The sequence below is a fragment of the Anabas testudineus genome, chromosome 15, assembly GCF_900324465.2.
Source record: "Anabas testudineus chromosome 15, fAnaTes1.2, whole genome shotgun sequence".
NCBI lineage: Eukaryota > Metazoa > Chordata > Actinopteri > Anabantiformes > Anabantidae > Anabas > Anabas testudineus.
The window spans coordinates 7,712,763-7,730,338 of NC_046624.1; the positions used below are offsets into that span (position 1 = coordinate 7,712,763).

General features: G+C 42.5%; 1 protein-coding gene across 1 annotated transcript in view; it reads left to right on the forward strand.

The window, feature by feature from the left end:
* The first annotated feature begins 363 nt into the window (after positions 1–363).
* mcu (mitochondrial calcium uniporter) overlaps positions 364–17,576 on the forward strand; it is a 46,651-nt gene continuing 29,438 nt past the window's right edge. Inside the window, exon 1 of the mRNA XM_026355015.1 lies at positions 364–528. Within this exon, the coding sequence (XP_026210800.1) occupies positions 412–528 (117 nt within the window). The 5' untranslated portion in view covers positions 364–411. The remainder of the gene's footprint in view (positions 529–17,576) is intronic.

Sequence of the window (17,576 nt, forward strand, 5' to 3'; positions counted from 1 at the left end):
CTGAGACAATTTCAGCACAGATTGATATAATGTTCATATTTAATAATGTCTGTGTTTGTTTCCAGTTAGGTAAAAATGCACATTCAAATTGAGAACCTCTGGCTTATATGATCACTGTCCTGTTACACTTGTAATACATTTCCGATGTGATAAACACTTAAGTGGTGGCTCAGCTTTCTGATGGTGCGATAAGTCAAACGCAGTCTGTGCACATGTTTGTTTTGAATGGGCCGTGACTTTCTTATCTTTGCATACTGGTGCAACACTGGGCATGTGTACGAAGCCTGTAGTCCGGCCCCGCAACAAAAAAAAAAAAAAAAAAAAAAACCCGCCCACCACCCTCCCTCCACCCTTCGGTGCGTCTCGGTCCGCCCGCAGCAGTCTCCTTCCCGGCGAGGTTTCACTACAGAGATGGCTGCGAAAGTGTGCAGATCAGTCCTCCTGTTGCCCCGGAGCAGCGGAGCGGTGGCCGGCAGCCTCCCCGCACTTGTTGTCTCCTCACAGCGACATCATCAGCACATAAGACCGGTAAGTCCCAGGACGTCTGTATGTATGTGTGTGTGTGTGTGTGTGTGTGTGTGTGTGTGTGTGCTCGGAGAGAGAGAGAGAGAGAGAGAGAGAGGGAGGGAGGGAGGTGTAGGACCGGGCTGGACCAGCAAGAGAAAGCGGCAGTGGCTCCTGGGCTGTGGCTAAGGAAGTAAAGCTAACTAGCTTCAAGGTTTTTCCCGTTCATGTCACTCCTTGATTGATTTGCGCTTTGCGGGAAGGTGATGCACAGGATGAGTCATGATATGTTTCCCCAACCAGGTGTCGTGTGGCTATTTTAATCCACGACGGGACGTGAAGCTTTCACAGAGGCAATGCAGTTTTTTTGTGTGTGTGTGTGTGTGTGTGTGTGTGTGTGGGCGCTCGCTGGAGCCCATCTACACCCCTCAGGCGCTGCCCCGCCGTTCACTGTACCCATCCCCTCGGACTCTCACATGAAGCCCCACATCGCATGGTTTCCCCTCCCGTGTCCTTCAACTTTACAGCTATATTTGTTCCTGTTCCGATTGCTGTGTGTGTGTGTGTGTGTGTTGAAGTTGAACGCGATCCGGTTGAAGCTGCTCGACAGCTCCCGCAGTAGATGTTGGGGTTGGTTTGAAAAGCGACGGCAGGGAAAGGGTGTCTTCATTTTATTTGTACTATTGCAATGAGGGTGTTTGGTGATGATTTATTGGTGGCAGTTTGAGAGAGGTTTAGTTCACAGATCGAAGAGTGAAGGTAGTTCCTCCCTCCCCCCTCATCTCCTTCATATCTGTGCTTCTACATGGTGCATGAGCTGCAGCGTCTGTGGCTGCTGGTGCAGCAGCACAAAGTCACAATCATGAGTGTCTGTTCAGAGCTGGAGAGGAAAACTACAGTGGTGTTTGTGAGGGAGAGTGATACGGTCACTGTTAATTCTCTCACACACACACACACACACACAGGAGACTTCACAGAAACATGGAAGCCCACACTTGGATGATGTCAGACTCTCCAGCCAGCCTGCTGTTTCTCCCCTCCCTGCGGGTGTTTCCCCATTCGAGCTGGGAGATCCTGGGTTTTCCTGCAAGCTGATTCAGGTCCTTTTACAAGGCCACTATAGCAAACCAATGCAGCCTCAAAAAAAAAAAAAAAAAAAAAAAAGGCTCACAATAACAGAAAGATAATTGTGTTTACAGTGCAATATTTGCACATCTCCTTCCTGCCTGTGTGACCCACTCCCTCGGCTGAAACTGGGAGCCTGTACAGCAGCAGCTCCCCCGAGGAGGGAGGTGAAGCACAGGATGGACCTGAATACGAAAGAATGAGGAAGTAATTGCAGCTCTGGATACAACGGCCCCTTCAGTGTAGCTAGGAGTACAGCTGTAATATTTCATACTGTCTTCTCTGCCACACATCTCACTGCCTATCTACGTTTCTTACTCAGTTTGTCTTGTAATTTTTCTGTCTATTTCCCTTTAGACTCCTCCTTTACACAAACACTTACTCACTCGCCTTGTGAAATTAAATCAGGCCCTTCTTCCAATCTGGAGGTTAGGAAGCGCTCGCGATAGAGACACTCGGTCCGGACCTCCACAGCCACCCTAGAGCAGTTGCCCACTGTGAACACATTTACCCCTGTGGTGAGATAATCTGCCCTCCTCTAAAATAAGCAGATCTATTTAAACCATGAGTGATTTGGCAGCAAGTTTTGATTGTTTTTTTTTTTTTTAGGTCGTAGTTTTGTTTGCCTGTCATATTGTGTCTCCGTCCATCGAAACGTTGTTGCTGCGCCTCCTAACGCATGCCTGTCACTGTGTGACAGCCAAGCTTTTGTGTTCACTTGTGAGTCCTTTACTGCAGTTTGGGAACTCTCTGTTTTTAGATTTGCCCATAAAGCTGCAGTTGCCATTAAAAATACAGTGTCTGTTAGTGGGACATGCTCCTCTGAAGACCCAGATGTGTTGTCTAGAGCCCAATTTCAAGCACCGAGCACACTAATGGCTCTGACTGAAATGTGGTGCAGTCATGATGGGTCGACTCCCCAGCGATGCAAAGCAGACTGTAGGCTCCAGAGGCTCACATTTAACCTGCACCCGATTGCGAGTCAGCTGTCATATAAAATGCAGCTGTCTTAAAGTGTGTCAGGGGAGTTGAGTCATTACGAATAAACAGTCCTGTTAAAAGTGTTGTAAATCTCAGACTGAAGTGGGCTTTCTATAGAATGACTATACTGACTCAATATCTCCATATAATGCATCTAAAATATATTTTTTTGTGGTGAACTTGGGCAAAAACAAGATCAAACCATGTTTTCCTTTGTTATTTATATCCAATTACCTCGACGTGTTCATTAAATCTGAGCACTTGGTAGCTCAAGTCTTTGGGGCCAAGGGGTTGCGGCCTAGTCCTGGCTTTTAATCCAATCAGTGTAGGAGTAAACTAATTTATCCCTGCTGCCTTCATGGGCTCACTGCTGAAGTTATCCGGATTAGTGTGATAAGCGAGTGACTGCTGTCTACTTAAGGTGACAAGAAGGTTGAGTGATTGATAAACCTGTTCACACAGGCAGTTTCATTAATGTAATCCATCCCTTTTTCAGAGACCACACGTTTGCGTGTTTATCTGAGAGGGGAAATGCGCATATTGAAGTGATGAATCAAATGTCACATTAGCTGTTATTTATGTGGTCTAAGCTAATTAGTGGTTTAATTCTTCATTTAGGAGTCTGGTGATTGACAGATGTGTGGCCTTCTCCTTTATGGAAGATAATTGATGGCATTTCAGTGCTAAAGCCAAATTGTCTGGATGTTAATGATGACGACCTGCGTGTCTGTTCTCCTATTTTGATCATATCACATCTGGTACCCCTGCTGGAGCAGAATCTTAATAATCGCTGGTCAGCACAGCTGAACTGTTCCATCTTTTCAATGATATTAGATTACTATCTGTACACAGAGGCAGTTTTAATGGGCATGAAGTGCAGTTTAGAGGGTTTTCTTTAGTGGGTGAGAAAATTGATCTGAGTTTTCCCGTGGGGTTTCATGCACTCCTACTAGGCTATATGAGACATAGCGATACAATTGAATTTCAGACAGCAAAAAGGTATGGTTACAAAAATGATTGACTGAATATTACATTCAGATACCATCCCATGTTCCTACTACTGATCTTTTTATGCTTACCACATTAGTGTGTAGTATAAGCTGACATGTGTACAGAATACATATAGACCAGACTAGCTATATGAACAAGCTGACTTAAGGGGCACTTATTAGCTTTAAAGTCCCACAAAACACTTTAAAGCAAATACTGCACAGAAGACAACGCTCTATCAGCACTGCATACTCTAAAACACCTTACTTTGCATATTTATGAAGGCAAAGCTGCCTGGGTGTTATCAAGTTTGCACACAAACCTCATAACAACTGTAGTGTATAAACTATATATATATTTTTTTGTAAATATTTAAACAAAGCATTACTTTTCTAAGTCTGGTGTTAAACAGTAATGATTCAGAAATCCATTCATAGAAATGACATTATAACTGTACATATCCATATCTGCCCTCACTGAAGAATTAAACAGCTGAGTAGTGCAGTCCACTACTGACTGCCCCCATCTTCACTGTTTCACTTCACTGAATTAGTTTATGTGCTGCAGAGCAATAAACAGGAAATGGAGCAGTGACTGCCATGCAGGCATGTTAATCCACTCTGCTTCAGTGGCAATTTACGCTAGTTAGACCAAAGTCTAAATTCAGGATGATTGCATCTTTCTTTCTGGAGGACTTCAGTGACCAGTAAAATCCAGACTTTGTCATAAGCTTTGAACTGTATGGGTTTGTATTGTTTGCTCTGGGATCGCTTTCCCAGAAATGAGGCCATATCACTACAGCATTATTGTATGTTCTTTATTTTGTTATGAAAACAGTGTCCCTTAGCATCCCTTTTGTGTGTCGTTAGCTCTGTTTGTTTGTGTGTGGGCATGCGATCGGGGTAGGTGAAATGTGAAAATAAAGTAAATATACAGCAATTCATCTTCTGATCATTAAATGAACAACACAAGATCTAATCTGGAAACACATGATTACATAACTGGATAATACCATAGCAGTGTGATACTGTGTAATTGACCGTTTCTGTCATTTCCACATAACAGATTGTTTTTCACAGCAAAGAGGATATTTAGCATATGGTGACACTGCCTTTTTTTTCTTCTTTTTATAGTCAAGAATGAAGTGGTAGACAGGAAACAGGAGAGCAGTAGCAGGATCATAGAATTACATCCAAACATGCAGGCTAGTATCACAAATTATGGAGTCGATGCTAAAACTGAGAATTTTCTAAGCACCAAACTGAACATTATAGGGATAATAACAGTAGTCTTAATAGCAGAACAGTTGTTTTAGATTGCAGTAGATTAGTGTACAAGTGTACGCTGAGTGTACGCTTCCTCTGTGTCTTTATCAAAACAAGTTGATCCAGTACAATTAGTGCTTTAGAAACCTAGTTCAGCCTTATCGAAGCTCCCACTTCAACGTTTCATTTTAGTGGAATATCTCACATTTATAACTTTGCCATCAAGACAGTGTGCTTACATAATGGTGAGGTAATGACGCATTAAGCGCTTTATAAGTTGCAGCTTGTTTACGGATCATCTCTCTGTATTTGTCACCCCCACTAAAAACACAAAGACATATTTTTCCATTTAGTATCTAGTTGAAACAAAACCCCCTTTGTGTTTTTCTCTAAATATGAGATGCCATGTGTGCATCCCATCTACTTGTGACATACACCTCTCATATTACCCAGCTGATTTGGAAAGTATCTGGAACTAGTCCAACTAGTATTTTTCCTTAAAGAGATTGAGTAACTCATGATCTATGCCATTATGTGGCAACTGTAGGTCACTCCCTCAAACCTAAGTGTGAACAGACTTGTTGTGTCTCATTTTTACATGCAAGACTCTCATTTTATGGTGCCTTTAAGTGAGGCAGTGTTGCTACAGCGGCTCATGGCAGTGAAGTAAAAATGTCATGCATTGTCTCAGCATCAAACAAAATAACAAGTGCGTGTTGTCATCTTAGTGCAGTGATGAAATGCTGATGGCTTTAGTTACTCAGTTTCTGGCAGAGTTCTTGTCATCTGACGTGGTGATAACCCTGACGAGACCTCTGCTGTGGTTCAGCGCTTCTACTGGTAAATCCTCCTGAAACCTCTATGAATTTTATAACTATATTACGGCATACTTTTTCTGTATGATGGCTTTTCAGCTAAGTCGTTGGCTTACAGACAACAACTCCCCTTCCTTCTACTTCTCTCCTACACCTCCAAACATATGCTGTGTGGACTGTTTCTCCTGTGCTTTCCTCAGGTTTCCCCACGCTCTCCGAGTCCACCACATTACAGCACCTGCACAACCTTTCTCGTGTTCACCAGCTGTTTACCCTGTGGTCAAAAGAACCGTCCTGGAAGGTGAAACGGTTCCGTAATAGACACTGGAAAAAAAAAAGTCTTCTACATTTAACGAGTGTAGCTGCTGTCTTATCTCTGCATCTGTCTCGTTGTTTGTGTATAGTTATTATTTTAATGATTTCCTTACTGGAGTTAGGGGCCACATGCCTCCATAATCTGCTATTCATTTTGGAGATGCTGTAGAATTGTAATGGAAGAGACTATTGTGATGGACAAAGTCCTCATTAGTACTCTGGAAGGAATTCACCCTCTTAGAGTGGAAAATGACTGGTGAACCTCTGCTGTTGGCATAGACTAATTAGCTGCTTCCCATGTTTCTGTGTGGCCCAGCGTGTCTCCAGTCAAGTCTGAAAAGGACATTAAACTAGGCCAACGTGGGTAATTCGGTGATGGATGGCAGCAATGCTTGGTTACCCCCGCTCATCTCTGGGACGTTGCACTGGTGGCGTCCTCTGCCAGGAGGGCAGGTGGGGCTGCTGCTGGATTCTGAAGGTCATTGGCAGCCCATACCCATAAGTCATTGGCATGACTTATGGGTTTATGCTCATTATTTTGACAGCAATACAGATCTGTGGCAATGCTGCGTCCAAATGAGAACTGTAAATTAGACTGGGCAGATTTCACTTGTATAACAAGGTCAGCTGTGCACACATCTGTCAAAGAATGTGTGACAGCTATGAAAGCGTTTCCAGATTGACGTGCTCTGCTGACATTTAGTTTGGGTCTAGACCAGCGTGTCTCCTCCACACATATGCAAGCACTGTACTGCATTTTTAGTAATAATTCCTGTACATTAGATTGTAGTTATGATGTAGTTAGTTCTGCATCTTTGGCATATTTGATTTATTTATTTCATTTTTACAACTTGATGTAGATAAAACATGGCAAGTTGAAAATGCAACAGTAAATCCGAGGCACAATATGAGGGAGAGAGAGACGTTTAAACCCCCTAAAGCTAGCATAGCTTTAATTGCATATGGTCATGTCACTATATATATCACTTGAGTTTACTTAAGGGTGGTTGGAGGCGTCCACCTTCTGGCTGCTCTCAAGGCACCAAAGTTTACACCTCACTCGTTCCAGTGACAACGACATGCATTTGCTTCCTACTGCAAACTGACCTGACCTCATTCGCTTCTTAGTTCAGTTTGATAGAAGGTTGCCCTGCAAAAGACGCACCAGCATACATCTAATTAACAGGAGTGAGGGGGGTGAGGTTGACCTCTCTTTCAGGATGTATTGATTGCACCCTTGTTTGGAAAAAGAAGCAGAATGGGACAGATGCAGGTGCACAATGAAGCTTTCAATAATTAGGTGTATAATTTTCAACATGAATGCTCATAATTCATTATCATTGCTTTTCACATTATATCCCTTTGTCTTTCTTGAGTTTTGCTGCACAATCTCAGTAAGTATAGGTCTTACATCCCTTTTTCTGTAAGGTAGAGCCTCCCTCTTAGACATTCTTAACTGATGTAACCCCACTATTTAAAAGTCTTTGAGCCACATAAAAACAAGGCAAGTTTGCTCACGTGACTCTGTCTCTCTCATGTGCCACGCTTTCCCCTTCTGTATATTGCACTGCTTTATTGAATTGAAAACTATGGGATATATTGAATTTGACAGATCCATAGATTACAAAAGTGCAGTAAACAATCATATCAGGGCAGTATCATCTGCTACTGCAGATGATACTGCCTTTGCTGGCAAGGTTGAGGCGGCTCTTAATGGGAATACATATTATGTATGAAGTAATGGATGGAAAGTCGTTGAGAGGAATGCTGGGATTCTGTGATGTGAGGATTCCCTCGGCCTCAGGCTCACCTCTTTCACTGGAGGGAAACTGAGCGAACACGGCTGCTTCTCATTACAGCTTTCCCATCTCACCGCAGCACAGCTGAAAGGATTATTGCACACATCTTACTATAGAAAACCGTTCGCTTTGAAATGAGAGTTACTAAACAGAAAACATAGTACTGCTACTTCTGCCATCTGCAGAGTGGATATCAATATCAGCACCCTCCAAAATTTAATGAGTGCCTTCTTTCAGAAATTGAAATTGGCTCTACTGTACGTTGGCAAGTGATGTGAGTATAATGACTAGATTATTCAATTATTTATGCATGTATACACATCACTAAGAAACACTACCGGAGGAATAAAATATGGCTATGACATATTTCTTCTGTATTAAGTTATAATTTAATCAATAAAAAAGCCACACATTGAAGGGCAGCTGAAGTGTACAAATTTAGTTTCACTTATAAAAGGGGACCCCTTCATTTGGAAACAATGCTAATGACACTCTAATCACTTGAATTATTCCTCTCCTAAGTGTACACACACACACACACACAAGCTCATAAGTAGTCTCCTTGTTCTTGTTGGATCTATGCATTGGGTTAATGGCAAGAGGGCTTGACATTTTCAACTTCATTAAGCCTTTTTGGTCTCGCTGATTTTGAGAATACAGACCTGTGTCTCCTCTGAGATGCAGGGGACAGATGAGGCTGCTCTGCTAGAAAGAAACCTGCATGCATTTTCTATCTGTATCTGCATGGTGAGAATGGACTTTGGTGGTCATGGTTAAACAGAATCTATAGAGAAGTGTGACACCATTATTGTGTTGAGGTCACTGTGGCTGGTAGCAGTGTGTGTCAACATGAGAGGAATTATCTGTTGATGGTGGTTTAGTGAGGTGTGGAGCTAAGCAAGTGTTGATTATTTATTTGCACTGTCAGCTTAAATTGGTGGCTTTAATGGGGAAGTTGGTACACAGTCCTCCCTGTAGAGTTTGTTTAAACTTGCATACATGCATTACTACCACACATTATGTGCCAAGAGCAAATCAAAGACGTGTGTAGATTTGTCATGCATCTCTTCAACAGGTTTTTCAGCCAAAATTAAACTTGTCTTCATGTTCTTCTCTGAGTCCAAAAGAAATAATATAAAAAAAGTTATATTTGTTAATACAAATGCATTACAAGATATCTGTATTTTAATAATTAGTGTGGTTCACTGTTTTTAGTTTGTAGATGATGCTAATCTGTTATATAATGTTAATTCACTATACATATATTACTCTACTTGTCTTTGGCACTCTAGAAAATAACAAATATAGGTAAGGTTGAGGAAGGTGTCTAGTTTTCAGGTGAAGGATCCTTTGAATGTGAAATCAATGGGTGTCTCATCAGGCACACAGCAACTAGTGGTTGCCTGGCAGCTGGTCATAGACAACATGTTGTCTGAAAGGTCACGACAGAAAAAGTGGGGTATTGTTCCCTCCCCCTGGTGTGTCTGGTACTCCAGGAGCTTTAAGGCTCATATTATGCTCACTCACAAAAAAACCTCACAATTGCTTTTGTTCCTGTTCGCTTTCCTGCTCCCTGCCTGAAATTAGCTGTCGGTATTTTCTGAACGATGCTTCTGACAACCCCGTTGCACACCCAGATGTCAAGAACCGAGCCTTAACTGAGACTGATCAGACTCTAAACACATCCAGGGAGTCAATGAGCCCCAGAAAGCAAGGCTCTGTGTTCGGCCTGGCGCCCAGTTTATTTGCGCTGTAATTACCCAGATTGTAGCAGTGCCATGGTAGACACAAGCACACGCAGGGGATTCACAATGGAGAAAACAAACAGAGATGCACACCTCTGTCCAGCAATTGACTCTAAGCCCTCAAGTCCCATTGTTATGTTTGTAATTATTAGCTAGACCAATGGGACAAGCCAAACGTGTCTCAAACAGGTCACGACAAGCTGAAACGTAACTCGGGTTCATTTTTTTACTTGTGCTAGTTCCGTTTTTTTTTGCTGCTCTGCATGGACTGATTCTAATACTTTCTCAGTTTTATAGAAAAGCTGTCTCCTATGACTACTTCAGTGCGAGTATTAAATGAATCAGGGGTATGAGCTTTGAGCCTTGTTTCTTTTAATTAACTCCTGTACCAGCACAAGTGGATCAATGGCTGGAGATGCGCGGAATAAGCATACCTGTTGTAGTGAGCTGAGCTGAGGTCGTGTGTGTATGTGTGTGGCGTCCGAAGAACTAGGGAGCAGTCAACAATGTGGTGGGGTCGGGGTGAAAATGAAGGTTCTTCTTCTGCTGCCTCAGCACTTTGGAGCCTCATTCAAACCACCCATCCATACTAATGGTGTCATATAGTTCTGGGTATTGTATGGATACTGGGCAAATGCTGCTCATCCTGGGAAATACGAAATTATCACAACTCAACGTATAGAGAGTTGTACAGTATGTAGTGTTACTGATTCATCTTTTCCATTCACATACACTGTGAGACCTGATCTTTGATGCCATTTGTTGTCACAAAACCGATGCATCAAGAGAGAAAAATCGATAATATCATCAGCTATCCACAGTATGGCTAATTATATGACATGATACTGATTTATAATGCTTACTGTATACATTACACATAGTGCACAATATACATTTAAAAATGGTAAACTTTTAAAATTATGTGGAAAAATCATTTCACTATAAATCTACATATGTAAATCTGTAAATTCAACACTGGAATAAACAAGTCTGCCCATTAGTTTGCAGTCCTGTCAACAATGACCTGATACAACCTAATACAAGACAAAATTATATTGTATAAAATGTATATAGTCATTTGTCAACATTACAATGAGCCAATCCCTCACAGACTATTCTACAACATTATGCCCTGCCCTATAGAGTAGTATAGTGTCTTCTGGTGTGTGAAAGTCAATATACGTAGCGGGGACGATGTGTGCAAGATACAATCTTGTCTCTTCTCAAAGGCACCTCCGGGAAGCAGAGCAGTAAGTAAATTACTTCTGTAAATAGCTCTGCTACTGTAATCCATTGTTTATGAGTCTCTGATGTGATGGCCCAGTGTGGAAAATTTCTAAATTCTTTTGTTCTCTGGATTAAAAGAGCTTTTAACTCTTGGCCAACAGTGGCATCAGGGTATCTATTTAACAATGTATGTCCAATATTAGCAGCACTACAACATATATGGTAGTATTTGAATAAAACTATGCAACTAATGGTCTTGTTAGTGGTCACTGAGGGCGAGTGTGTTTGTTAATGAAAGCCGACAGCCATAATTGTTGTTCTCGGTCACAGAGTTAAACCCACGCTGTTTGTAGGGGCTCATCTTCACACTACAACTGCAGTGTGGCATTAATAAACATGGCGTTCATGTAAGATAATGCTAATTAGCATGATCAGCATGATTGGGGAGGATTTTTCCCTTGAGCTCTGACAGTGCATTCAGCCTGTTGGAGCTGAAGGACTAGCACTTTAAATGCACTGAGCTGGAGCTCTTCTTTGTTTGCACTTAATAGGCTGAGGCTTTGCTGCAGGTGTGCTGTAGCTGTGCTAGTCCGGCTCTGTGTTTATTGACAGACCTGTGAGGGAAATGTGAAACCTCCCTCTTTCTTTATTCATTTTTGTGCATGCGCTTGTGCATAAACTTGTCACACTGATTAAAATTGAGGAAGGAGCTGGTGACCTCGGAGACTCATGTGGTTTTCTCATCCTCATTCCAAACACACGGAGGTCAAAAGCACCAGACCGCAGAGTCCCACATCCTTCTGCTGGAGAAGGTTAGCCATGACCCTGCTGCTGCCCGTTGTTTTCGTTCCTCTGTTTGACATGTCTGGTGTGTGTGTGCTCATATCCCACAGGCCTTGCATCATCTTGAAGCACACACCTCTGTCTCCCAACTTCACACACATATATCCTGTATCCCCTTGCGAGACTTAGGATTGTTAGTCAGCTGTTTGTGTGAAGGCTTGTTCAAAGCCTTTGATTTGAAATGAAGCTGTGGGCTAAAAGAAAGGCAGCACAGAGCGGTGGAGATACTAGACATTTCCATTCTCACTATACTGTTACTCATCCTTTGCCAGCTAGCTAGTGCTTCACTGGGCTATAAATAGGCAGTAGGGAGGCGAGACTTTGTTGGGATGAGCAGTTCCACGGAGATGATCTTCATCAGGCTTTGGCTTGGTGAGCAAAGAGCCATAGTGTAGAACAGTTTTCTGGGCTCATTTAGCTAAAAGTACATATTTACATCCTGTATCTAGTTGTCAGGACAGTATTTCCATGGCAGTCTGGGGAAAGCCAAATTAAAACAGACCTGTTCCCCTCTGCTGGTTGCAGATGTCTGTTCACACAGCAGCATCCTCATTTTGCAAGGGAAACATAAACAGCATTGTGTTTTTAAAAGTTTATGTCACTCAGCTAATATCACGCACAGGCATTGATGGTGCAAATATAGGACTTCTCCTTCCCCTTGTGCATGCAAAAATATCTCGTGCAGACACACAAACACTGATTCAAATCTTATTTTCACTCAGTGAGAGTGGGAGGGTCTCAGGCTGCACTAGAATCTCATGACCCTGCTGGCAGACTCTTTGCGAATGTGTCTCAGTATAATTGGCTCCATTATGTTGCTCATAAGGTATTTGGAAATGGCCACATGTCCAGCTTGTGGTAGCTATTTTAAATTATTTGAATGTTTTTACTTCAGCTGACTCTGTGTTCTGCTGCTGTGGGTTACATAGTCAAACTGTTGTCTCTGGAGTATTGATACTAAGCGTGGGTGTGGCAGTTCCTGTGGCACTGGAGTAAAAAAAGGTTCCTGTATTTCCACTGTACATAAGGAGAAACTCAGCTGATACACATTTCTCTGGCCTTGTTGTTTGTATATTTTTTGTTATGCTTGCTTTGTAGCTTAACAACAGCTGAGCCCACTAACTCCCCTGTTATATGCACAGAGAAGACAATTATCTGCTTGTCAGAGAAAGGTTATTCAGTTCTTTCTGCATACAGCCACAGCATTGAGATCAAATTCTTGTCACTCAGCCAGACAATTACCAGGTATTCGGCTGTCTGTTGTTTTCCCAAGCGAAAGAGTTAAGTGGGAAGAAGGCAAAAAAAGCTGAGCTTAGCATCAGAGTGGATCAGTGATGTACCTCCACCTGAGCTTTCTGTTACTTTTCTGCTTTCTGCACTGCTACTGTACAGCTTTTATGGGCCCAGGTCCTGAGGTGAACGCAGGGAAAGTCTCGGCCCGGGCATGAACTGGATCGGAAGTCAAAGGGATTGAGCGAGAAGTGAGTTGTGGGAGTAGAAGGGGAAGTTAGTAGTATTTCCTTTATTGGTTTGTAATAGCAGCTCGATGGCAGTGCTTTTTTGTTTCCAGCCTCAGGCAGTGTTTCTAATGTCACTGTGTACTGAGCTGTCTTGAAAATTCAGGTATTTTACGCTGGCATTAGGAGAACGTGAGAAATTCTCCCCACCAACAATCACGGTCACAAAGTGCATGTGACTAATAGATGCTGAATTTGAGGCAAGAGGAGAAGTCCTGGAGATATATTAAAAAGTCGTGGTGCTGCTGTTGCCTGGGTAACACTTTGCACACTGAAAATGTCCTTTTCCCAGCAGAGAATTGAAGGTTATCCAACTCATTGTCTCCTGTTCTCTCCTTCCTATGCAAAAATGGCTTCTCCATTCTTGACGCCGTGTCATCTAGCAGGATATAGCACAACATTTTTCTGTGCAGACATGTACTAAGCATAAAAAGCCTTCTTCACAACTCGGCTACTGGGCTACTGCACTGCCATGCACTCTTCACTTCCTTCCATTCAGCCAGCTCTTTTGGAATAACTGTAACGCTACAATGCACAGGCAGTAGCAGTTTTCATTGCAGTCTTGAATTATTGAATTGCCTGTGAGGCTTTACTTCAAATTTATACTTCACTAGATGCAGAATTGAAAACAAATGATTATTTTGTCTTTTAGAACAGAGTAGCTGCTGCTTAATTTTTATCTTTCCCCTTGTTTATTTTGCATTTGTCACAAAAACCCTAAGGGGAAATGCATGAAGTCTAATTTCTGCCGTTGGATCCTTTGTTGCCAATATAGTCCATAACTCTCCTAATACTGTGTTCAGCTGACATCAGCCCACACACAAACTATATTCTGTATGTCCAAGGCAGTGGGAGTGTTAGAGTAGGTCAGATTTAGCAGTTCTGGCTATTGTGCCTCCCAGATTTATGAGGCTACTGCTGTACAGAAAAACAGAAGAAATTGGGATGGAAGTGTGTCGACATTTTGACATTGTTGCGATACCCGAAGCCGTGTCACTGTCAACTATTACCAGGACCTGTGACGCAATCATTGCGGTGGTGGTGAAGCATATTACACGAAGGCACAGTCACTGAACTCTGAGTTACATGCAAGCTATAAGGAGCACCTGTTGCCTACATGTCACGGTCAGTTGACTGTAGTTGCATCTATTAACATTTAAAACTAATCTAAATGTGCACTAGTGTACACGTAATGTCATTATTTCCCGCTGCTTCACACTAAAATCTTTACAGTGGTGTGATTATGGAAAACTACTGGGAAACTAACTTTGCATTAACAGTGTTAAGGATACTATAGCTCTTGAGCACTGCCATATAACATTGAGAGTCTACACGTTATTTATTGTAATGACGGTGCAGTTGAAATGATATACAGTACAAGCACACCTTATAATCCAGAGAGGGTGTCTTAACAAGCTGGTTTAAGAAGGGCATGCTGTAGATGAGTATACAAGCCATTCACCCCAAAAAAATCAACGTCTACAATGTGCCAAATCAGCTCGTAGACATTCTAGTACTTAAAAGAGACACTTTAACATGTGGTAATGTGGTAGAACATTAAATAAGAATGGCATCCTTGGGCCTCATCTCTGACGGCATATTTATGACAGCGTTTTGAATTTCACAACCAGTTGAATGTGTTTCACAGAAGGTAGTGTCGCTGGTATTTACTGTAGTTGTACAAGGAACACTTGTACACGAACAGTTACATGGCTTGTTCCTGTACAGTATGTAATGCAGACCACACAGTCTGTTAAACAGTTGTATTTGAATTTTACTGACTATCTTTCTGCGTGTTTGCATGATTGGTTGCGTGGAGTAAAGGGGTCAGATAAATCGGAAAAAAGGGCTAAATATCACTGCCTCCTTTTGTGCAACTGACCATCTCATGTGCCTGTAATAAAACAATGTCTTACACTGTATATAAATACTGGTCCTTAGGGGAGCCAACCACATCCTATAAGCCTGAGATTCAGCAGAGACAAATGAAAGGTCCATAAAAATTTGATTGACGCTGGTAACCAGCGTTGCGAGATAGACTCAGGCTTGTAGTTAGAGCTGATCTACAGTGTTTTGATGCCACTCTACACAAAGGATCTGCGGCGGTGTTGGTGTAGCCTGAGACTCAACCTGCTGAGACACAGTGTGCAGACATTGTGCTGTTGCCCTATGTCCTCAGCAGCAGCAGCAGTCTGTTGTAAGACCCACACTGTTTAAACACACGTAACAATGCTGATTGCTTCTTCTGCTGGTTATATACACTTAGGAACATGTAGCTTGGAAACATGCCAACTCCACTAAGCTATATTTTACCTCATATATACACCATTTGGATGTGTTCCCTGATTTTATCCCTAATTGTGTAACCAGTGAAGGTTAGTATCAACTGCAACATTTTAGGGAGTGTGAATGTGCCATTTTCTGTTCATTTAACGTGGCTCTTCATATAGCATTGTAACAGTGGGCGGTTCTTGCTATTTGTGGATTTCACTGATGCTAAGAATGAGTGCTTTGTAATGATTACACACACACCAGTAGAAATGCAGAGGCACACACTGAGGCATGTCTCCTGCGCACTCCTTCCTCTCTCTTCTATGACGCTTGTTCACTTGGTTCTCTCTCCTCTCCCTCTCCCTCTCTCATTCGTGTGCCTGTGCTTCCTCCCCCTCACGCCCACACTACTCTGTACTACTGACGATCAGCTTTATCTCCATGGCTCGAAGGATGTGCCTTTTTAATGACATAAAAGAAAAGTTGCATTACGTACAATATTGCTGGTGTCACCTCTGTCCATTGACCATAACCATGTCACTGCAGTCAGTTTCCAAATTCCTTTTGTTCTTCCTTTCATGCTCATATTCAGTTCCTGTTTACGAGACCTTAAGTTCTCTCTTTGAAAGCTAGATGGAACAGCAAAGGCTTTAAAAATGTAATAAACTAAACAGCGTTTGTTCTGACATTTCCAGGCCATTCTAACTTTCCAACAATACCAGCTATATTATGTTGCTCTCTTTGCCCTTCTAAGCTTTATTTGGGTAACACCTGGGGCAATAAATCATAAAAATAAAGTTAGTGAACTTTCAGCCTTTGTGTTGCCTACACAGGACTCCCAATCTGGCCTATAGTCTCCCCTTGCTTTCCTTTCTCTGTCTGTTCTCCGGCTCTAACAGTCCCTGAGACACCTGAGGATGAAGCTGCTTTTCTTGCTGTATTTTATGACTGAAGGCAGTTTTCAGCTCGGCCATTCGTCTCTGCTCTAGATCCAGACGCCGAGCTGTCAAACCCACTCCCTGCACACTGCACCTTCACGACCCTGTTTACATACGGTATATGTGTATATCATAAATGGCAGATAGGCGGTACATGTTTAAATCACGTGCCTGTGGGGGTGAGTGTCCTTGTCTCACAGGTGATAAATGGTGAAGGCAAACACTGACCATGCAGCCCTCCTCACCTTCCCTTTGGTTAATGTTGTATTGTATTGTGGGAAACCTGAAGCATTGCTCTGGTAATTTCTTTGTCCATCCCCGGCAAACAACAACACACGTCCTTGAGAGTAGTGGACTGTTGGCCATACAGTACTTTGGCCAGCGGTCACTCAGCAGCCCTACACCTCTCAATACCACAGTCACTGGTTAACAGGGTCTGCTTAATGTGAAATTTCCCCTTTCCTATCTCACTTTCTTCATCTCTCCTCTTGGAGGCCGATGATTGCCTTTAGGCCCCCCACTTTCTCCTCTAACCCCTCCTTCTCTGCCCTCCATCTCTGTGGAGCTGACTGCCCTTCTGCTGCAAGTAAGCTGCAGAGAGGGTGAACGAGCAAGGCAGGAGGACGAACTGAAAGAGGACGATAAGGGAATGGGGAGTGACGGGGAGAGATGCCCACAATGTGAATCACTTAAACTGTACAATGCATGCTGGTCACTTTGGGACAGAGTGACTGAAACATTATTTGTGCCTGCTGAAAACAAGTCTTCGCATACAATGCAGAGATGAAGCACATAGACAACAGACTGCACATGTCATTCTGTACGTACTCAACATGCAGTGCTAGGTAGCTGACTGCATATGAACACAAACACTGGCAGGAGCATATAATGCAGGACAAAATGCACCTGCAGTGGTACCTCTTTCTGTACAATGCCTTCCATTTACCAGCTGCTGTAGTGGTTTACTCACTTATCTGAGAACAAATAGCATTCCCATTAATTTGTCCACAATTATCTCTCAGGAGCTTCCCCATTCACTGGGCTGTTATAATCTGCTGCTTGAAAACACACACACACACACACACACACACACCATGTTGTGATGTCTGTATGGACCTTCTGTCCTGTTATTTCTGTACCCAAGCAGCTTGTTAAACCTTGCTGAAGAGACAGTGTTTTTTATTCCACTGAAAACTATATAATGGCCTTTTACTAAAGACAAGATGATTAAATGTTAAACA